General features: G+C 38.6%; 1 protein-coding gene across 5 annotated transcripts in view; it reads right to left on the bottom strand.

Annotated features, from left to right (window-relative positions):
• Window positions 1–15407, bottom strand: part of Ttbk2 (tau tubulin kinase 2) — a 123877-nt gene that overhangs the window by 44928 nt on the left and 63542 nt on the right. For all 5 annotated transcript variants that reach the window (XM_048459512.3, XM_048459507.3, XM_048459510.3 and 2 more), the window contains 5 exons: window positions 11569–11709; window positions 9048–9152; window positions 5083–5148; window positions 2456–2548; window positions 1171–1296 (listed from right to left, as the gene is read on the bottom strand). In XM_048459512.3, the coding sequence (XP_048315469.2) occupies window positions 1171–1296; window positions 2456–2548; window positions 5083–5148; window positions 9048–9152; window positions 11569–11709 (531 nt within the window). The remainder of the gene's footprint in view (window positions 1–1170; window positions 1297–2455; window positions 2549–5082; window positions 5149–9047; window positions 9153–11568; window positions 11710–15407) is intronic.

The raw sequence follows: 15407 nt of genomic DNA, 5'->3' as shown, positions 1-15407 counted from the left end.
ATGTACAGCCCTCAACAGATAGATTACCTAGTTATACAGTTCCTTCTGGTCAAGAAATTGCTATAAAATTTACTTAATTAGAATTATCATCATGGGAGGGAGAGTAAGTGAAGAGAGCAGAGAAAAATATGTAGCTCAATAAAACAATAAAAAAATTATCATCATGCTCTGTATCAGTGGTTCTCAACCTTCCTAACATTGTGAGACTCTTTAATACAGTTCCTCATGTTGTGGTGACCCTCAAACATAAAATCATTTTCACTGCTACTTCATAACGGTAATTTTGTTACTGTTATGAATCATAACGTAAATTATCTGTGTATTCTGATGGCTTTTAAATGATCCCTGTGAAAGGATCATTAGACCCCCCCCCAGGTTGAGAACCCCTACTCTATATATTAAGTAAATCATTTCAAGAATAGAAATTTTGCTACATAATAAATCTAAGCCGGGTGGAGGTGGTGCATGTCTTTAATCCCAGCATTCGGTAGGCAGAGGCAGATAGACCTCACTGAGTTCGAGGCCAGCCTGGTCTACAGAGCAAGGTCCAGGACAGGCTCCAAAGGTACAGAGAAACTATAGTTTGAAGACAAACAAACAAATAAAAAACCCAAAAAAAAAAAAAACAAACAAAAAAGAAATCTAACCATGAAGCAAATTCATCTGAAAGACTCTGACTCTCATTCTCTCTCACACACATACACACCCCCACATCATCATGTCACCTTTACGTTTCTCAGGCTGTACTAAAACAATGTTTCTTAGCCAGGTGGTGGTGGTACACACTTTAATCCCAGCACTCGGGAGGCAGAGGCAGGCATATTTCTGTGAGTTTGAGACCAGCCTGGTCTACAGGGTGAGTTCCAGGACAGGCTCCAAAGCAACACAGAGAAACTGTCACAAAAAAAACCAAATAATAATAATAATAATAATAAAGATGATGATGATGATGGTGCCAATTCCATACTTAATTCTGACTTTTTTTTTTTTTTTTTTTTTTTTTTTTGGTTTTTCAAGACAGGGTTTCTCTGCCTGTCCTGGAACTAGCTCTTATAGACCAGGCTGGTCTCAAACTCACAGAGATAATTCTGACATTATTAAATCTATAAAAGTAAATGTAAAGATTAAAAGAAAGGAAAATCAACATACAGAACTCACAAAAACGGCTACCTGGTAGTCTGGTTTTGTAAAATAATCCAAAGAGGAAATATGGTCAAGAAAGGTGCTGAATTCGGGAGGGAGGTGCTTCAGCATGAGCCGATGGTCATACCTCTCCTTAATGGAGCCTACTTGCTCCTGGAAGTGAAAGAGAACAGGAACCAAAGTCAACATCCCTTGAAAGCTATGATTTCAAGCACACAACGAACAATCTTAAGAGAATGTACGAGGCTGTGGAATAAAAGTGGTTTGAACTACAAACAAGAATAAGCACTCACTAATGGCTTACACACAGTGCTTTCAAGTGGGAAGGGAAGACAATATAATGCAGAGGTAACAGAGTGATGTCGAATCTGCACCAGGTAACTAAGTTCCTTAAAATGGGTTACTTTCCTTTATCAACATAGCATTCATAATTTTCCAAACAAAATAATCTGATAATTGAAAACTAAAACATCAGAGAAATGTTGTTCTTATAAAATGGATCTATTCTCAGTAGACATAAAAAAACCGTAATATTAATTATCTAATAACAGCCCACAGAGAGAAAAAGACACATTGTAAAGCACTAAAACTGCTTATAGATTTTAAGTTTCATATACAAGTGGATTTTCTTCTTTTTTTAATTAATTTATTTTTATGTATACAATGTTCTGTCTGCATGTATGCCTGCCCTCCAGAAGAGGGCACCAAATCTCATAGATGGTTGTGAGCCACCATGTGGTTGCTGGAATTGAACTCAGGACCTCTGGAAGAGTAGTCAGTGCTCTTAACCTCTGAGCCATCTCTCCTGCCCCGTGGATTTTCTTCTTTTAAAATTTGAAATAGAGTTTAAAATTAAACTGATACTCAAATACAAAAATTATATACTCATGAGAGGGATTATGAATTTTTTTTCTTTTTTCTTTTTTTTTCCTTTTTCACTATCCTTTGTAGTGCTAGGAGTTGAGTCCAGAGGACTTACAAACGCTCGGGATGCACTGTGCCACTGAATGATGTGCACATCTAGTCTGCATGATAACTCAACACACAAAGATCTTAAACTAAGTATATTTTCAACAAAAATGATTACTGAAAATTTTTATTTTGTTTTGTTGCTTTTCAAGACTGAGTTTCTTTGTGTAGTCCTGACTGTGCTGGAACTCACCCTCTAGACCAGGCTGGCCTCAAACTCACAGAGATCCACCTGCTTCTGCCTCCTAAGTGCGAGGATTAAAGTATGTGTCACGACCGCCCAGCTTGAAGAGAAATTTTTATTCTTTTCCCTACCAAAACAGACATTACAATTCCAGATTACCTTGTCCTTTATTTTTCTCCAAGGCAGCTGGCCAACCACAAACTCTACCAACATGTAGAATAGAGACCAAAGGTCATCGTGTCTTCCCATTTCCTTGAGAAATAAGAGAATTCGGTCATGTGATATTACCAGTTCTTCTGAGAGCATTACAATGTTTAAAGTCCACCTATTAATTTCCCATCATCTGATAAACATCTACATATCAACAGTTCATATCAATCCATATGAAGAATATATATATATATACTAAGAAATATTTTGATATAAATAATACACTATTTGGAGATGTAGTTCAACAGTAGAGTAATTCACTGCATGTGTGAAAGACCCTGGGTTATGGGCTGGAGTGATGGCTTAGCAGTTAAGAGCACTGTTGCTCTTCCAAAGGTCCTAAGTTCAATTCCCAGCAACCACATGGTGGCTCACAACCATCTGTAATGAGATCTGGTGCCCTCTTCTGACCTGCAGGCAGAACACTGTATACATAATAAATAAGTCTTTTTCTTTTTCTTTTTTGAGACTGAGTTTCTCTGTGTAGCTTTGGAACTTGTCCTGGCACTCACTCTGTAGACCAGGTTGGCCTCGAACACAGAGATCCGCCTGCCACTGCCTCCCAAGTGCTGGAATTAAAGGCATGCGCCACCACCGCCCAGCTAAATAAATAAATCTTTTAAAAAAAATGATCCTGAGTTATAGCCTCAACACCATAAATAACATCCACCACCAAAAAGCAAAAACAACACAGGGCTGAGGATATAGCTCAGTTGGTAGAACCTAGCATGCACATGACCCTGGGTCTGATACCCAGTACCACATAACACTGGGTGCAGCAGTGCATGCCTGTAATCCCAGGACTTGGGAGGGAGAAACAGAGGGACCAGAAGTCAAGGCCATCCTTGCTACTTAGTGAGGGTGAAGCCAGCCTGGGTCACAATAAATCCTATCTAAAAATGAACCAATAAATAAAATAAGCCTCTAAAATCCACAAATGCTGAAAATACAAATAACAATTTAGTAACTAATGAACGCTTTAAGAAGAGATAGCTGGGTGGTGGTGGCGCATGCTTTAATCCCAGCACTTAGGAGGCAGAGGCAGGCAGATCTCTGTGAGTTTGAAGCCAGCCTGGTCTACAAGAGCTAGCTCTAGAACAGGCTCCAAAGCTACAGAGAAACCCTGCTTTGAAAAAAAAAAAGTTAGGATAATTAATGAGATTGTAGCTCAATGGTAGTCTGCTTGATTATATTGCCAGCACTGAAATTTTTTTTCATACATACACACTCTGTTGTTTTTTGTTTTTATTTTTTTTTGCTTGTTTTTATATAGGATCTCTCTGTGTTACAGCCATGACTATCCTGAAACTCATTCTGGAATCAGAGAGGCAGATCAATCTCTGTGAGTTCGAGGCCAGCCTGGTCTATAGAGCGAGTTCCAGGTCAGGCTCCAAAGCTACACAGAGGAAACCCTGTCTCGAAAAATAAAAAAATCAAAATAGAAAAACAAAAAGTAATTAATTCTAAAAGTCTTTTTTCTTTTAGTCAGAAACAAGAATATTGGCAGGGCGGTGGTGGCGCACGTCTTTAATCCCAGTACTCGGGAGGCAGAGACAGGTGGATCTCTATGAGTTCGAGGCCAGCCTGGTGTACAAGAGCTAGTTCCAGGACAGGCTCCAAAGCTACAGAAAAACTCTATCTCGAAAAACCAAATAAATAAATAAATAGAAACAAGAAAATTGCTGTTTTAGCTTATGCTGTTTATTGCTTTTGTTGCAGTGTAGGGTTTAAATCGGGTCTTCCCACACTAGTCAAGAGCTTTACCACTGAGCTACTTTCCATGCTCCTTGTTACAAAATCTAACAGCTTGATGGAAAGAAGTTATTACATATTATAAAAAGTCTCTATATTCTGTCAGATACTGTTTTTTTCATTTGTTTGGAGTGTCTATGTGTCTGTACATGTGTGGGTCCTCATGTGCTATGGTAAACATGTAGAGGTCAGAAGACAACTTGCCAGAGTTAGTTCTCTTCTTCCACTATGTGGGTTCCAAGGATCACATTCAGATTGCCAGGCTAGCTGGGTGAGTACCTTTACCTGCTGAGCCATTATGCTGGACCCAACCCACAAATAATTTCTTAGAAAAGAATCCAGGTATTTGGCCTGGAGGGATGGCTCAGCCGCTAAAGGCTAGGCTCACAACTAAAAATATAAGAGTTCGGTTCCCAGCACCCACGGCTATCCCTCCAGGTATTGAAGAAAAAAAAAATAAGAATCCAGGTATTTTATTTCTTCAAACATCTATATTTAATTTTCAACACTAATACATGATTAAACAGACACATTCCCAACAGACATACTTAGCTTTTGCCTTTTCTGACAAATACAACTTTATTTTTTTATGCAGTTGCCCATATCTGTCATAACTATACATCTTACCATAAATTAGTATCATGAATTCCTTTACCATCAGCATTACAAAAGACAGTAAATTAGAACGACTGTTCAGGTAGCTATAAAAGGGACCCTCAGCTCCTAAGCACCTTTCATATCTCTGAACTACAATATGAAGATATCAGTCTGATGCAAGCCAGGAACACACAGTTATGACAACCCTGGATCAGACAGATACATACCCTGTTCCGATGAGCATTGATTGATGCGTAACGAACTGTCCCTCGAAAGCCTGCCACAGCTCGAGGCTACAATAAACCACACAATCATAAGAAAATAAATAGCAAAAAATTTAACACAGGAAACACATGAAGCAAATGGTAGTGCATTACTATCATAATAAAACACTACTTATAGTAATTTTTACAAAGAGATTGTAGAAAACTAGAGAATGAATATTTCTAAACCACAACTTAAAACCCTGATGTTTTAATTATCTTGGACCTGTTTTCCTGTTTTCTTCTATCTGTATCCTTAATTTCTATTTATTTATTAATCTGTTTCTCTCTCTCTCTCTCTCTCTCTCTCTCTCTCTCTCTCTCTCTCTCTCTCTCTCCGTGTGTGTGTGTGTGTGTGTGTGTGTGTGTGTGTGTGTGTGGTCAGGGTAGGGGATGATGAACCTGACAATGTGCAAGTGGATGTCGGAGGACAAACTTTGGGAATTGATTCTTTTCTTCAACCACATGAGTCCTGAGGATTGAAATCAAGTCATCACGCTTGGTGACAAGTGCCTTATCTGCTGAGCCATCTCACTGGCTCATCTGTCTGTGTTTTAAAGTATGATGGCATAATATGTTCACTGGGCTCGGGAGATGTAGCTCCGTGACAGCACAACGGCCTACTACGTGTAAGGCTTTGGGTTTGGTACCAAGGAACGAACACACCCCCCCCAAATGTTTTTGTGACATATACACAGCTCTGTAAATTAGAAGAAACAAATGTTTTCATTGACCCAGAATCATGCCAAGTACCAAAGCATCATAGTACATACATTAATGCTTATGCTTTGGTTACAGATAAATGTAAGAACACAGAGAACAACTATATCATTTAAGATGTTAATCTCACCATATTTTGTCTATTTTATTCAAACTTAATTTGAAGGAGGTTAGAACTATACTTACATGCTGGGTGGTGGTGACACACGCCTTCAATCCCAGCACTCGGGAGGTGGAGGCAGGTGAATCTCTGTGAGTTCGAGGCCAGCCTGGTCTACAAGAGTTAGTTCTAGGACAGCCAGAGCTACAGAGAAACCCTGTCTTGAAAATATATATATATACACACATATGTATATGTATATACATATATATACATATACATACATATACATATAAATACTTACATGCATAAACAATTTATATTAAAATTTAAGTTTTGGATATGTAGTTATTCTAGGTAATAGAGATGAAGCCAAACATGATTATAGCCTGAGACAATATAACACCAAATAAAGTCCACACGCTACTTGTCTTAAAAGACTTTCTATACCTTGCCTTCTCATAGTGAATCTACTACAGTTTCTTCTATCACCATTTTTTTTTTTATCTAGTTCAAAACCAAGACTGCTCTCTCCTCTCGCCCAGCTTGACTAAAGCGACTCCATTCCAAACTGCTGAAGTCAAGAACACATGGCTAGCCTCCCCAGCAGGGTCCACCAAGGGCTCTCTTTCTGGAAGGAGCAGGACTGGAGCATTCCCACCTAGCCTTAGCAGCCTGCTGATGAAGGGACAGAGATGTGCGTGGGGCACTGCCTCTGACAGACTTTCTCCTGACATGACTCTAGCCAGACTCCCTGAAGTCTCTTCTAAAGTTGGCCTTGATTAGGGGGCATCTTTGTCTTTGCTAGTCCAGTTCTGACAAAAATCTCTCAGTGTTAAATTCCCTGGAAATGGAGTTACAAACAGTTGTGAGCTGTCATGTGGGTGCTGGGAATTAAACCCAGGACCTCTGGAAGAGCATTCGGTGTTCTTAAGCACTGAGTCATCTCTCCAACCTCGGCAAAAACCGTAAGAGGTAAGTTTAGTCCATCCGCTAGCATGCCGGGCGTTGGTGGCACATGCCTTTAATCCCAGCACTTGGGAGGCAGAGGCAGGTGGATCTCTATGAGTTTGAGGCCAGCCTGGTCTACAAGAGCTAGTTCCAGGTCAGGCTCTAAAACTACAGAGAAACCCTGTCTTGAAAAACCAAAAACCAAACCAAAACAAAACCCTCTACCTGGACATTTGATCAAATTCCTTATGCCCCTATCTCTGTAGCTCACCATTGTGGTGTGCCTTAACATGATTACCTTCATATACAAATTCACCAGAGAAGAACTTTCTATGTATCATAAAGTTAGAACTCATGTTGAATGGACTCTAGCCAGTCCAAGCATGGCAAACATAGCTCTGGCAGGCCTTAACTTTTCTCCCTCATTCCCTCTGCCTATGTAAAAACACCATTAAATTACATTCCTAAAGCTAGCCACCAAGGTCTATTCCCTTATTTGGCCACGTCCCCCTCCTAAGGCTGACTACCAAGATCCAGATATCAAAGTATTGAAGTTCAGCAATCAAAACTCCTTTTAGCTACCCTAATTAACATGTCTAATCAAATTAAACATCTCATCCTAACATGGGGTTTCTGCTTGTACTTTTATAAACTACCATGTTCCTATGCACCACATCTGTCTCCTCTTTATCCAGAGGCAGTCACTCCCTTGTCATCACGCCCATCTGTCCTTTGTGCTCCCACGCCCTTGTTTCCTTCCCCTTCTCCCTTGCCCTCTATATCCTGTCTTTGCCTCTAAACATCTGCCCTTTGTCACTCTGTGTTGAGAACTTAGTCTTGGGGTGTCTTGAGCCAATACTAATCCCTTTAACAACCCCTACTGATTATATGTAGCTAACTCTAGACACTAGTTTCTTAATCTTGTCATCTACTGATCTGATTTCAATAAAACAAACATCCATCTTTTAATTCACTGAGCTTCATCCCCCTCCTCCTAACATTAATTCTGATACCTATTGTAAGGGGAGCGGGCCATGTCCCGCTGCCCAGCTAGCTTAACCCCTGAAATAACCACACAGAAATTGTATTAATTAAATTACTGCCTGGCCCATTAGTTCTAGCCTCTTATTGGCTAACTCTCACATCTTGATTCAACCCATTTCTAATAATCTGTATGTCACCACGAGGTTGTGGCTTACCGGGAAAGATTCAGCATGTCTGACCTGGCAGCTTCATAGCGGCTCAGCTCTCTTTCTGTGACCCTGCTTCTTCCTCTCAGAATTCAGTTCTGTCCTCCCTGCCTATCTCACCTCTGCCCTATCAAAAGGCCAAGGCAGTTTCTTTATTCAACCAATGAAAGCAAACACAAATACAGAAGAATCTCCTACACCATTTCCCCTTTTTCTGTTTAAAAAAAAGAAAGGCTTTCACTTTAACATAGTAAAATTACATATAACAGTTATAAAGCAAGAATTACAGTTACAATATTTAAATGTATTTTATTTTTATCATAACAATGGAAAACTATAACTGTCTATCTATTCTTCAATTCCATCAAAGACTCAAGAAGGATATAATATTACCTAAGTAAACAAGAAGTAAGCAACTTCTAAATATTGGTTCCTGAATCTTTCCTGGTAAGCCACGACCTCATGGTGACATACAGATTATTAGAAATGGGTTGAATCAAGATGTGAGAGTTAGCCAGTAAGAGGCTAGAGCTAATGGGCCAGGAAGTAATTTAATTAATACAATTTCTGTGTGGTTATTTTGGGGGTGAAGCTAGCCAGGCGGCAGAATGCGGCCTGCTCCCCTTACAACAGATTGGCGCCCCACATTGGGCGCCAGATAAACCATGAAACAATCCCACACCAGTTTGGATTCAAAGGGTTATTTGAGGGGAAAAAACTTATAGAACACCATCCTACACGACAGCCAGGAAAGGAGCCTAGTTGCTGGAGCAAGACAGAGAGCAGAAGGCTGCCACTGCTTTTTAAAGAGAAAGAGACCACGCCCCAGTGGGCTGGTATCTCAATAGATATTGGCTGAAGGAGCAGAAGGAGCTCCCGCAGCAGATACCTAATTAGCATTTCTTTAAAGTGATACTGGAAATAATAGTTTAATTATCAAGTACTAAATAGTAATGAAAAAAACTTACTGGTCTGACGTCACCACAGGAATTGGTAAATTGTCGGGCCAAGCCAAAATCAAGCATGAAACATTTCCTACATGTACTGGGAAAGCGTCCCATTGCAAAGTTTGACTAGAAAAAATAAAGATGGAAAATACATATTCTTATAATAGTCCCATCTGCATTTTATGCTACATGAATTCTTCTAGTCTATATAGCACATTTCAGATACAGTACTGTAAATCTATAGTTTTTACTAAGCATTAATATATAGTATAGTAATATATAATTTATATATATCTATATAATATATAAATACAGTATAATTTAGTGGCTGGTTCTACCTTTTAAGGGAAAATTAAAGCTTTTCATAGTGGAGTGTTCTTGTAAATATTATTAGTGACTTGAAAAGGAGCTGTTAATGTCTCTACCACCAGGAACATTAAGCAAAAATAAATTTAAATATTTGTATAGTTATACATAATAACGACCAAATTAAATTCAGAACTAGAATTCTTTGAAATTCTAGTTTAAGTTACTGCTTAAATGACAATCCAACCTCCTAAATGAGGAAATCTAGGGATGGGGTAAATACATATAACATAAAAGAATTTTTATTATTTCTCAATCTTTATATACTTTATAAAGATTAAGTTAAGTATAAGGGCTAGTCATGGTGGCGCACACCTTTAAATCCAGTATGAAAGGCAGAGGCAGGCTGATCTCTGTGAGTTCAAGGTCAGACTGGTCAGCAAGTTTCATGTAGACACTGTCTTAATAAATAAACAAATAAATAAAAGAATTTCCTATAAGTATCATAAAGCTGAATTTCACTAAAATTAAAAATACAATCCAGGGAAAATATTCCAAAATAGTCCTAATGAAAACATGTTTTACATTTTTTCTCTTTAAGAAAGAGAAATCAGTGTAGCCAGATATGATGGCATATACTTTTAACTCCAGAATTCAGGAAAAAGAGACAAGACAATCAGTTTAAGGCCACCCTGAACTACACAGCAAGACCTGTCTTGCTACGTAAGACTCTGTCTTAAAACAAAACATAAAAGCCTCAAGCCTAAAACCTGTATAATGTGTTGTGTCAAGTGACTTGAAATTTGGAAAGTTAAATATGCAAATAAAAGAATTGAAATGGTAAAATTCAAGTTATTGTTTACTTTGTTGTTGTTGTTGTTGCTTTTCGAGACAGGGTTTCTCTGTAGCTTTTGGAGCCTTTCCTGGAACTAGCTCTTGTAGACCAGGCTGGCCTCGAACTCACAGAGATCCGCCTGCCTCTGCCTCCCAAGTGTTGGGATTAAAGGTGTGCGCCACCACCGCCTGGCTATTGTTTACTTTTTAAAAAGTATTATTTTACTTAGGGGCTTTCTGATGAAAGAGAAAGTCAGGTTTCTCCAATGATGATAGAGAAAGGCACAGAACAACAACATACTCTGCAATTGAAGCTGGCTACACAGTGCCTAGCTGTTAATCTTTATAAATTCAATCTTTCCGTGCAATAACTGACCTAAAATAAATCACTTAGTCATACTGTTTTATTTAAATGTACTAGTAACAGAAAACCAGTTTCTAGCTTCATAGTGGTCCTAACTCTAGAAGAACCCACTTTGAAGAAATTTAGTTGCCATTTTATGTAAACTAATTTTAGAAATGATGTAATAACAGATGGCTATACTTTCAAATGCACCAATATCAATAAATATATAAATATGAGATATCAGAAATGGGTCATCTTTCCTTATGAAAAATAAAATATCAGATAAAAAAGAAAGCACATTTCAGTAATGGAAGCAATGACTTCTATGAAAAACAAAGGAGAACAAAAAAAGGAAAAATAAATTTTATTTCCAAAGTAGCTCTTAGGAGATTAAGGTCTTTCATAGTTGATTATTCCAGTGAATACATTTGGTGACTTGAGAAAATGAACAACTGGTATCAGGAGACACACAATTCAAACTAATGATTTTTATGCGAGGTTGAATAATTAGCAATGCTAAAGTATCTAAAAATTGGCAGACACAAACTTGCCTGTGAGGTACTTGTGGGGACCAGAGAACAGCCTCAGGTGTTGCTCCTTAAGCAGGCTGGGGTTCACTGGCCAGCAAACCCTAGAGATTCTCCTATCTCACCTGTCCAGCCTGGGGATTACAAGCGTGTACCACCATACCCATTTTTTTTTAAAATATATAGGCTCCAGGGACCAAACGCAACACTCAAGTCCTCAAGTACTTTACTGACTGAGTCATCTTCCAGCCCCAAGCCTAGAATTTTTTATTTAGCTGGCAAACAACATTTTATGGTATGAAAAAGCTAATGGAAATAAGCAGAAGTTTCCAATTACCGCTTTAAATACAAAGCAAAACTAAACTAAAGGGTAAAATATTTTCGTTCTTAGGGCATTACAGAAATATAGACATTTTTTGTACTTAGTGACAACAAATACAAAAAAACCTACATTTATCAAACATTCTGTCTTTGACATTAGAAGTACCAAACAATAGCCTTCTGTGCTTAGAAAAGACAAGGCCCCTACCGGTTTGATGTCTCTGTGAAGGAATCCCACAGAATGGATGCTTTCAATAGACTCCAGAATCTGTTTCCCAAGCCGAAGAGTAGTGCTAATGGTGAATGTGCCCCGGGACTGGCTACGTCGAAGATCTGCCAGATTCCGACCCTATGGAACAGGATAATCACTATAAAATACAGTCCTAATATTGTGATAAGACTCGAAACATCTACTATATTACCATACTATAAAATGCTGTGCCTGAAATAGTAAGGCTCTTGCCTAAATTGTGATCTTCTAACTCAAAGAATTATGTGTGTGTGTGTGTGTGAGTATGTGTGTTCCTCTTTGTGTACATGACTTGTGGGTGCCCTCAGAAACCAGAAGAGGACATCTGATCACCTAGAATTGGAGTTTTAACTCCAATGGCCGTGAGCTGCTCAACAGGGATGCTGCAATCTGAACTCCAGCCCTCTGGAAAAGTAGCAATAGCTCTTAACCACTGAGTCAAGTCTCTCGAGGCCTAAGAATAAGCATGTTGTTAGTAATCATATATCTAAGTCATCATGTTTTGATTTACCCTTGGTATTTTAAAACATATAGACTTGACTTTTTCTTTCTTTTCTTTTCTTTTCTTTTCCTTCCTTCCTTTTCTTTTTTCCCCAAGGTGGGGGGTGGTCTCATGGTCCATGCTAACCTCGAACTCCCTGTGCAACCAAAGATGACAATGAACTGATCTTGCCTTCAACAACAATTTCTGAGATTACCAGTGTGCATCACCATGCCAAGTTTATGCGATGATGGGAATTGAATCCAGAGCCAGAGCTTCATGCATGCTAGTCAAACTACCAAGCTACATTATCAGCCCTTTAGATGTGAGTATTGAAAAAATATGAAATATAGATATCTCTTCTAGTTCCATTTATGTTACTATGATAAACATCTTAACAGAAAGCAACATAAGAGAAGAAATGATTTGTATGGCTTACAATTTCAAGTTACAGTCCATCATTTTTGGGGAAAGTCAGGACAGCAGCTCAAGCAGTTGGTCACATTTCATCCACAGTCAAGAGCAAAAAGAAAATAAATCCATTCCTGCTTGTTTGCCCTCAGCTAGCATTCTTCTCTTTTCTGGTGTTCAGAAGCAAAGTCTGGACCTTCCTACATCCACTAAAAATCAAGGCATTCCCCCAGAGCTGTACCTACCAGCTAACCAGATCTGGACAATTCCTCATTGAGTGCCCTTCCCAGGCAGTTCTAGGTGTGTCGAGTTAAAACCAACCAGCACCAATATCCACAGCAGCATTCCTCATTACTAGCCAGCACCCCTCCCCACAAGTTACTTAGTTTTCCTACACCAGTTTTTTTTAAGTAAAAAAGCTAATAATAATTCATATAATTTTATGAAGACTAAATAAAATCCATATGAAGTTTCTGGAATGCTGTCTTGTACTCAACAAATCCTAAGGACTGTTATTATTAGGAAACCTTTAGGAAACAGAAGACCATAAGGGCCAACAAAAGTTTAAACAGCTAAGTGATGGTGGATACCTAGCACAAGTCAGCTGAAACATGAACTATACATCCGGGGAGGTAGCCGGTACAGGGTATCTGAGCAACACAGAGTAAGTAGTGATGTAACTCTTATATAACTATTTCTGGCAAAATGCCACCTTTCTGTCTGATTTTTTTCTATTGATATGACCTTGAGTTTAGAGGCAAGCTTCCCTTGCCGTAGCCTTTGCCTGTGCAACCTGCGAGCTACGCCCCTTGTCTGTCAGCATCAGCCTACTTGTTAGTCTGTGTGCTAGTGAATAAAGCATGTTATACATGCTTAAAACTTCTCAGATTCTTTCAACTTCCCGGTCTCCTTCCAACCCTCCCTTGTCATTGGCTTCACAGCTCGGGCCTCACAAATGAGATGCACCAAACATTCAGCTATCAAAGCAGCAGCCAGGGTTGTTACACAAACCCTATCTTGAAAAAACAAACAAGTAAACAAACAAAACTACATCCCAGATAATACCAAGCTTTAATTTAAAGCAACCATTACTTTCATAAGAACAACTCAATTGGAATCAATTAACTTGATTAATGACATCAGTAATTACTTAAATGTCATAAAATGTGATTTTAATTTATCAACTGGTGTTTGGGGCATAATGTCTCATGTCTATAATTCTAGTAGCTTTTGTTATTGTTATTATTTTGAGACAAGCTTTATATAGCCCAGGCTAGAATGGATTTTGTTACCTAGCAGAAGGCTAACTTTTAATTCTTTTGTTCTTTTTGTTTATTTGTTTGAGACAGGGTCTCTATAGCCCTTGTCTATCCTGGAACTTGTCATATTGACTTTGACCCTCCTGCTTCTACTTCTTGAGTTTGAGAATTGCAGGAGTATACCATCACACAGAGCTAATCTCAACATTAGGGGGAAAGAAGAAGTTAAGCCCAGCCTGTACTACTAAGTGAGCTCCATAACAGCTGGGACTACAGAATGAGATCCCAATACATAACAGCAACAACACACACACACACCAGGAAAAAACAACACAAAAAAAAGATGTAACAAAATCTGGGAAGAGAAATACAAGGCTGATACAAAAATAGTGTGTACGAGGTGTAGGGGGGATCTTTTCATATAGTAATACTCAAGAAACTGTTGAGAGCTTATTTCTCCCAAGTAATTCTACAAAGTTAACAAGATCAAACTCCATGCGGTTTTCTGAGTGACTAAAGTGCATAAGGCCAGGAATGGTGACATACGCCTGTAGCTCTGGTACCCTGGAGACACAGATTATTGCCAAAACTGAGGCTAACCTAGGCTACAGAGGGACTTCTAGGCCACATAGGACTATATAGCAAGATCCTGTCACACACACAAACTTGAAGAAATAAAGAGAAAGACAGAGAGGCAGACAGAGATGGATGTTGGGGAGGAAGAGGATGAGATCTAAAGGAGGGGAAAGGGAAAGAGATTGGGTAGCATACCTAAATAGAGAAAGACAGTGAACTCCCAGGCATATCAGCTAATAATGATAATAAGCCCAAATGTGCTTGCTCAAACCTGTCATCTCAGCACTTGAGAGGTGAAGATTAGGATGTCAAGGCAATTCTAAGGGATATACTAAGTGCAAGACCAGCCTAGGCTACATGAAATCCTGTCTTAAAAACCAAAAATTCACACAAAAATAAAACAAACAAAAATAAATATAAAAACAGAAAAAGTAATTATCACATCACTGCCAATTTATTTTCATAGATAATGCCTTCTCAAACATAACTCTCTCCCATTCTAAGCATATCAGATTATTTTCATGTCAATTCCCATGCTATCATTTTCATTTATATATTAAAAAGTACATATGACCAAAGAAATAAAAATATAGACAGAAGTAATCAGAATGTCTGCTATTATAAATCTGACATAGAAACATCAATATGAACCACAATGTACTTTCTCTCTTAAAATTGAACTTTTTTTTTTTTTTTTTTTTTTTTTTTGCTTTTCAAGACAGGGTTTCTCTGTATAGCTCTGGATGTCCTGGAACTCATGTTGTAGACCAGTCTGGTCTTGAACTCAAAGATCAACCTGCCTCCCAAGTGCTGGAATTAGATGTGTGAACCACCACACCCTACTAAAACTGGATTTTTTTAAAAAACACTTATTTATTTATTTCTTATGTATACAACATTCTGCCTCCATGTATGCCCGCATGCCAGAAGAGGGTGCCAGATCTCACTACAGAAGGTTGTGAGCCACCATTTGGTTGCAGGGAATTGAACTCAGGATCTCTGGAAGAGCAGCCAGTGCTCTTAACCTCTGAGCCATCTCTCCAGCCCTAAAATTGGATTTTTTTGAATCT

Source organism: Myodes glareolus, chromosome 10 (genome assembly GCF_982192425.1).
Source record: "Myodes glareolus chromosome 10, mMyoGla1.1, whole genome shotgun sequence".
Taxonomy (NCBI): Eukaryota; Metazoa; Chordata; class Mammalia; order Rodentia; family Cricetidae; genus Myodes; species Myodes glareolus.
This window is presented reverse-complemented; position numbering and strand designations above follow the sequence as displayed.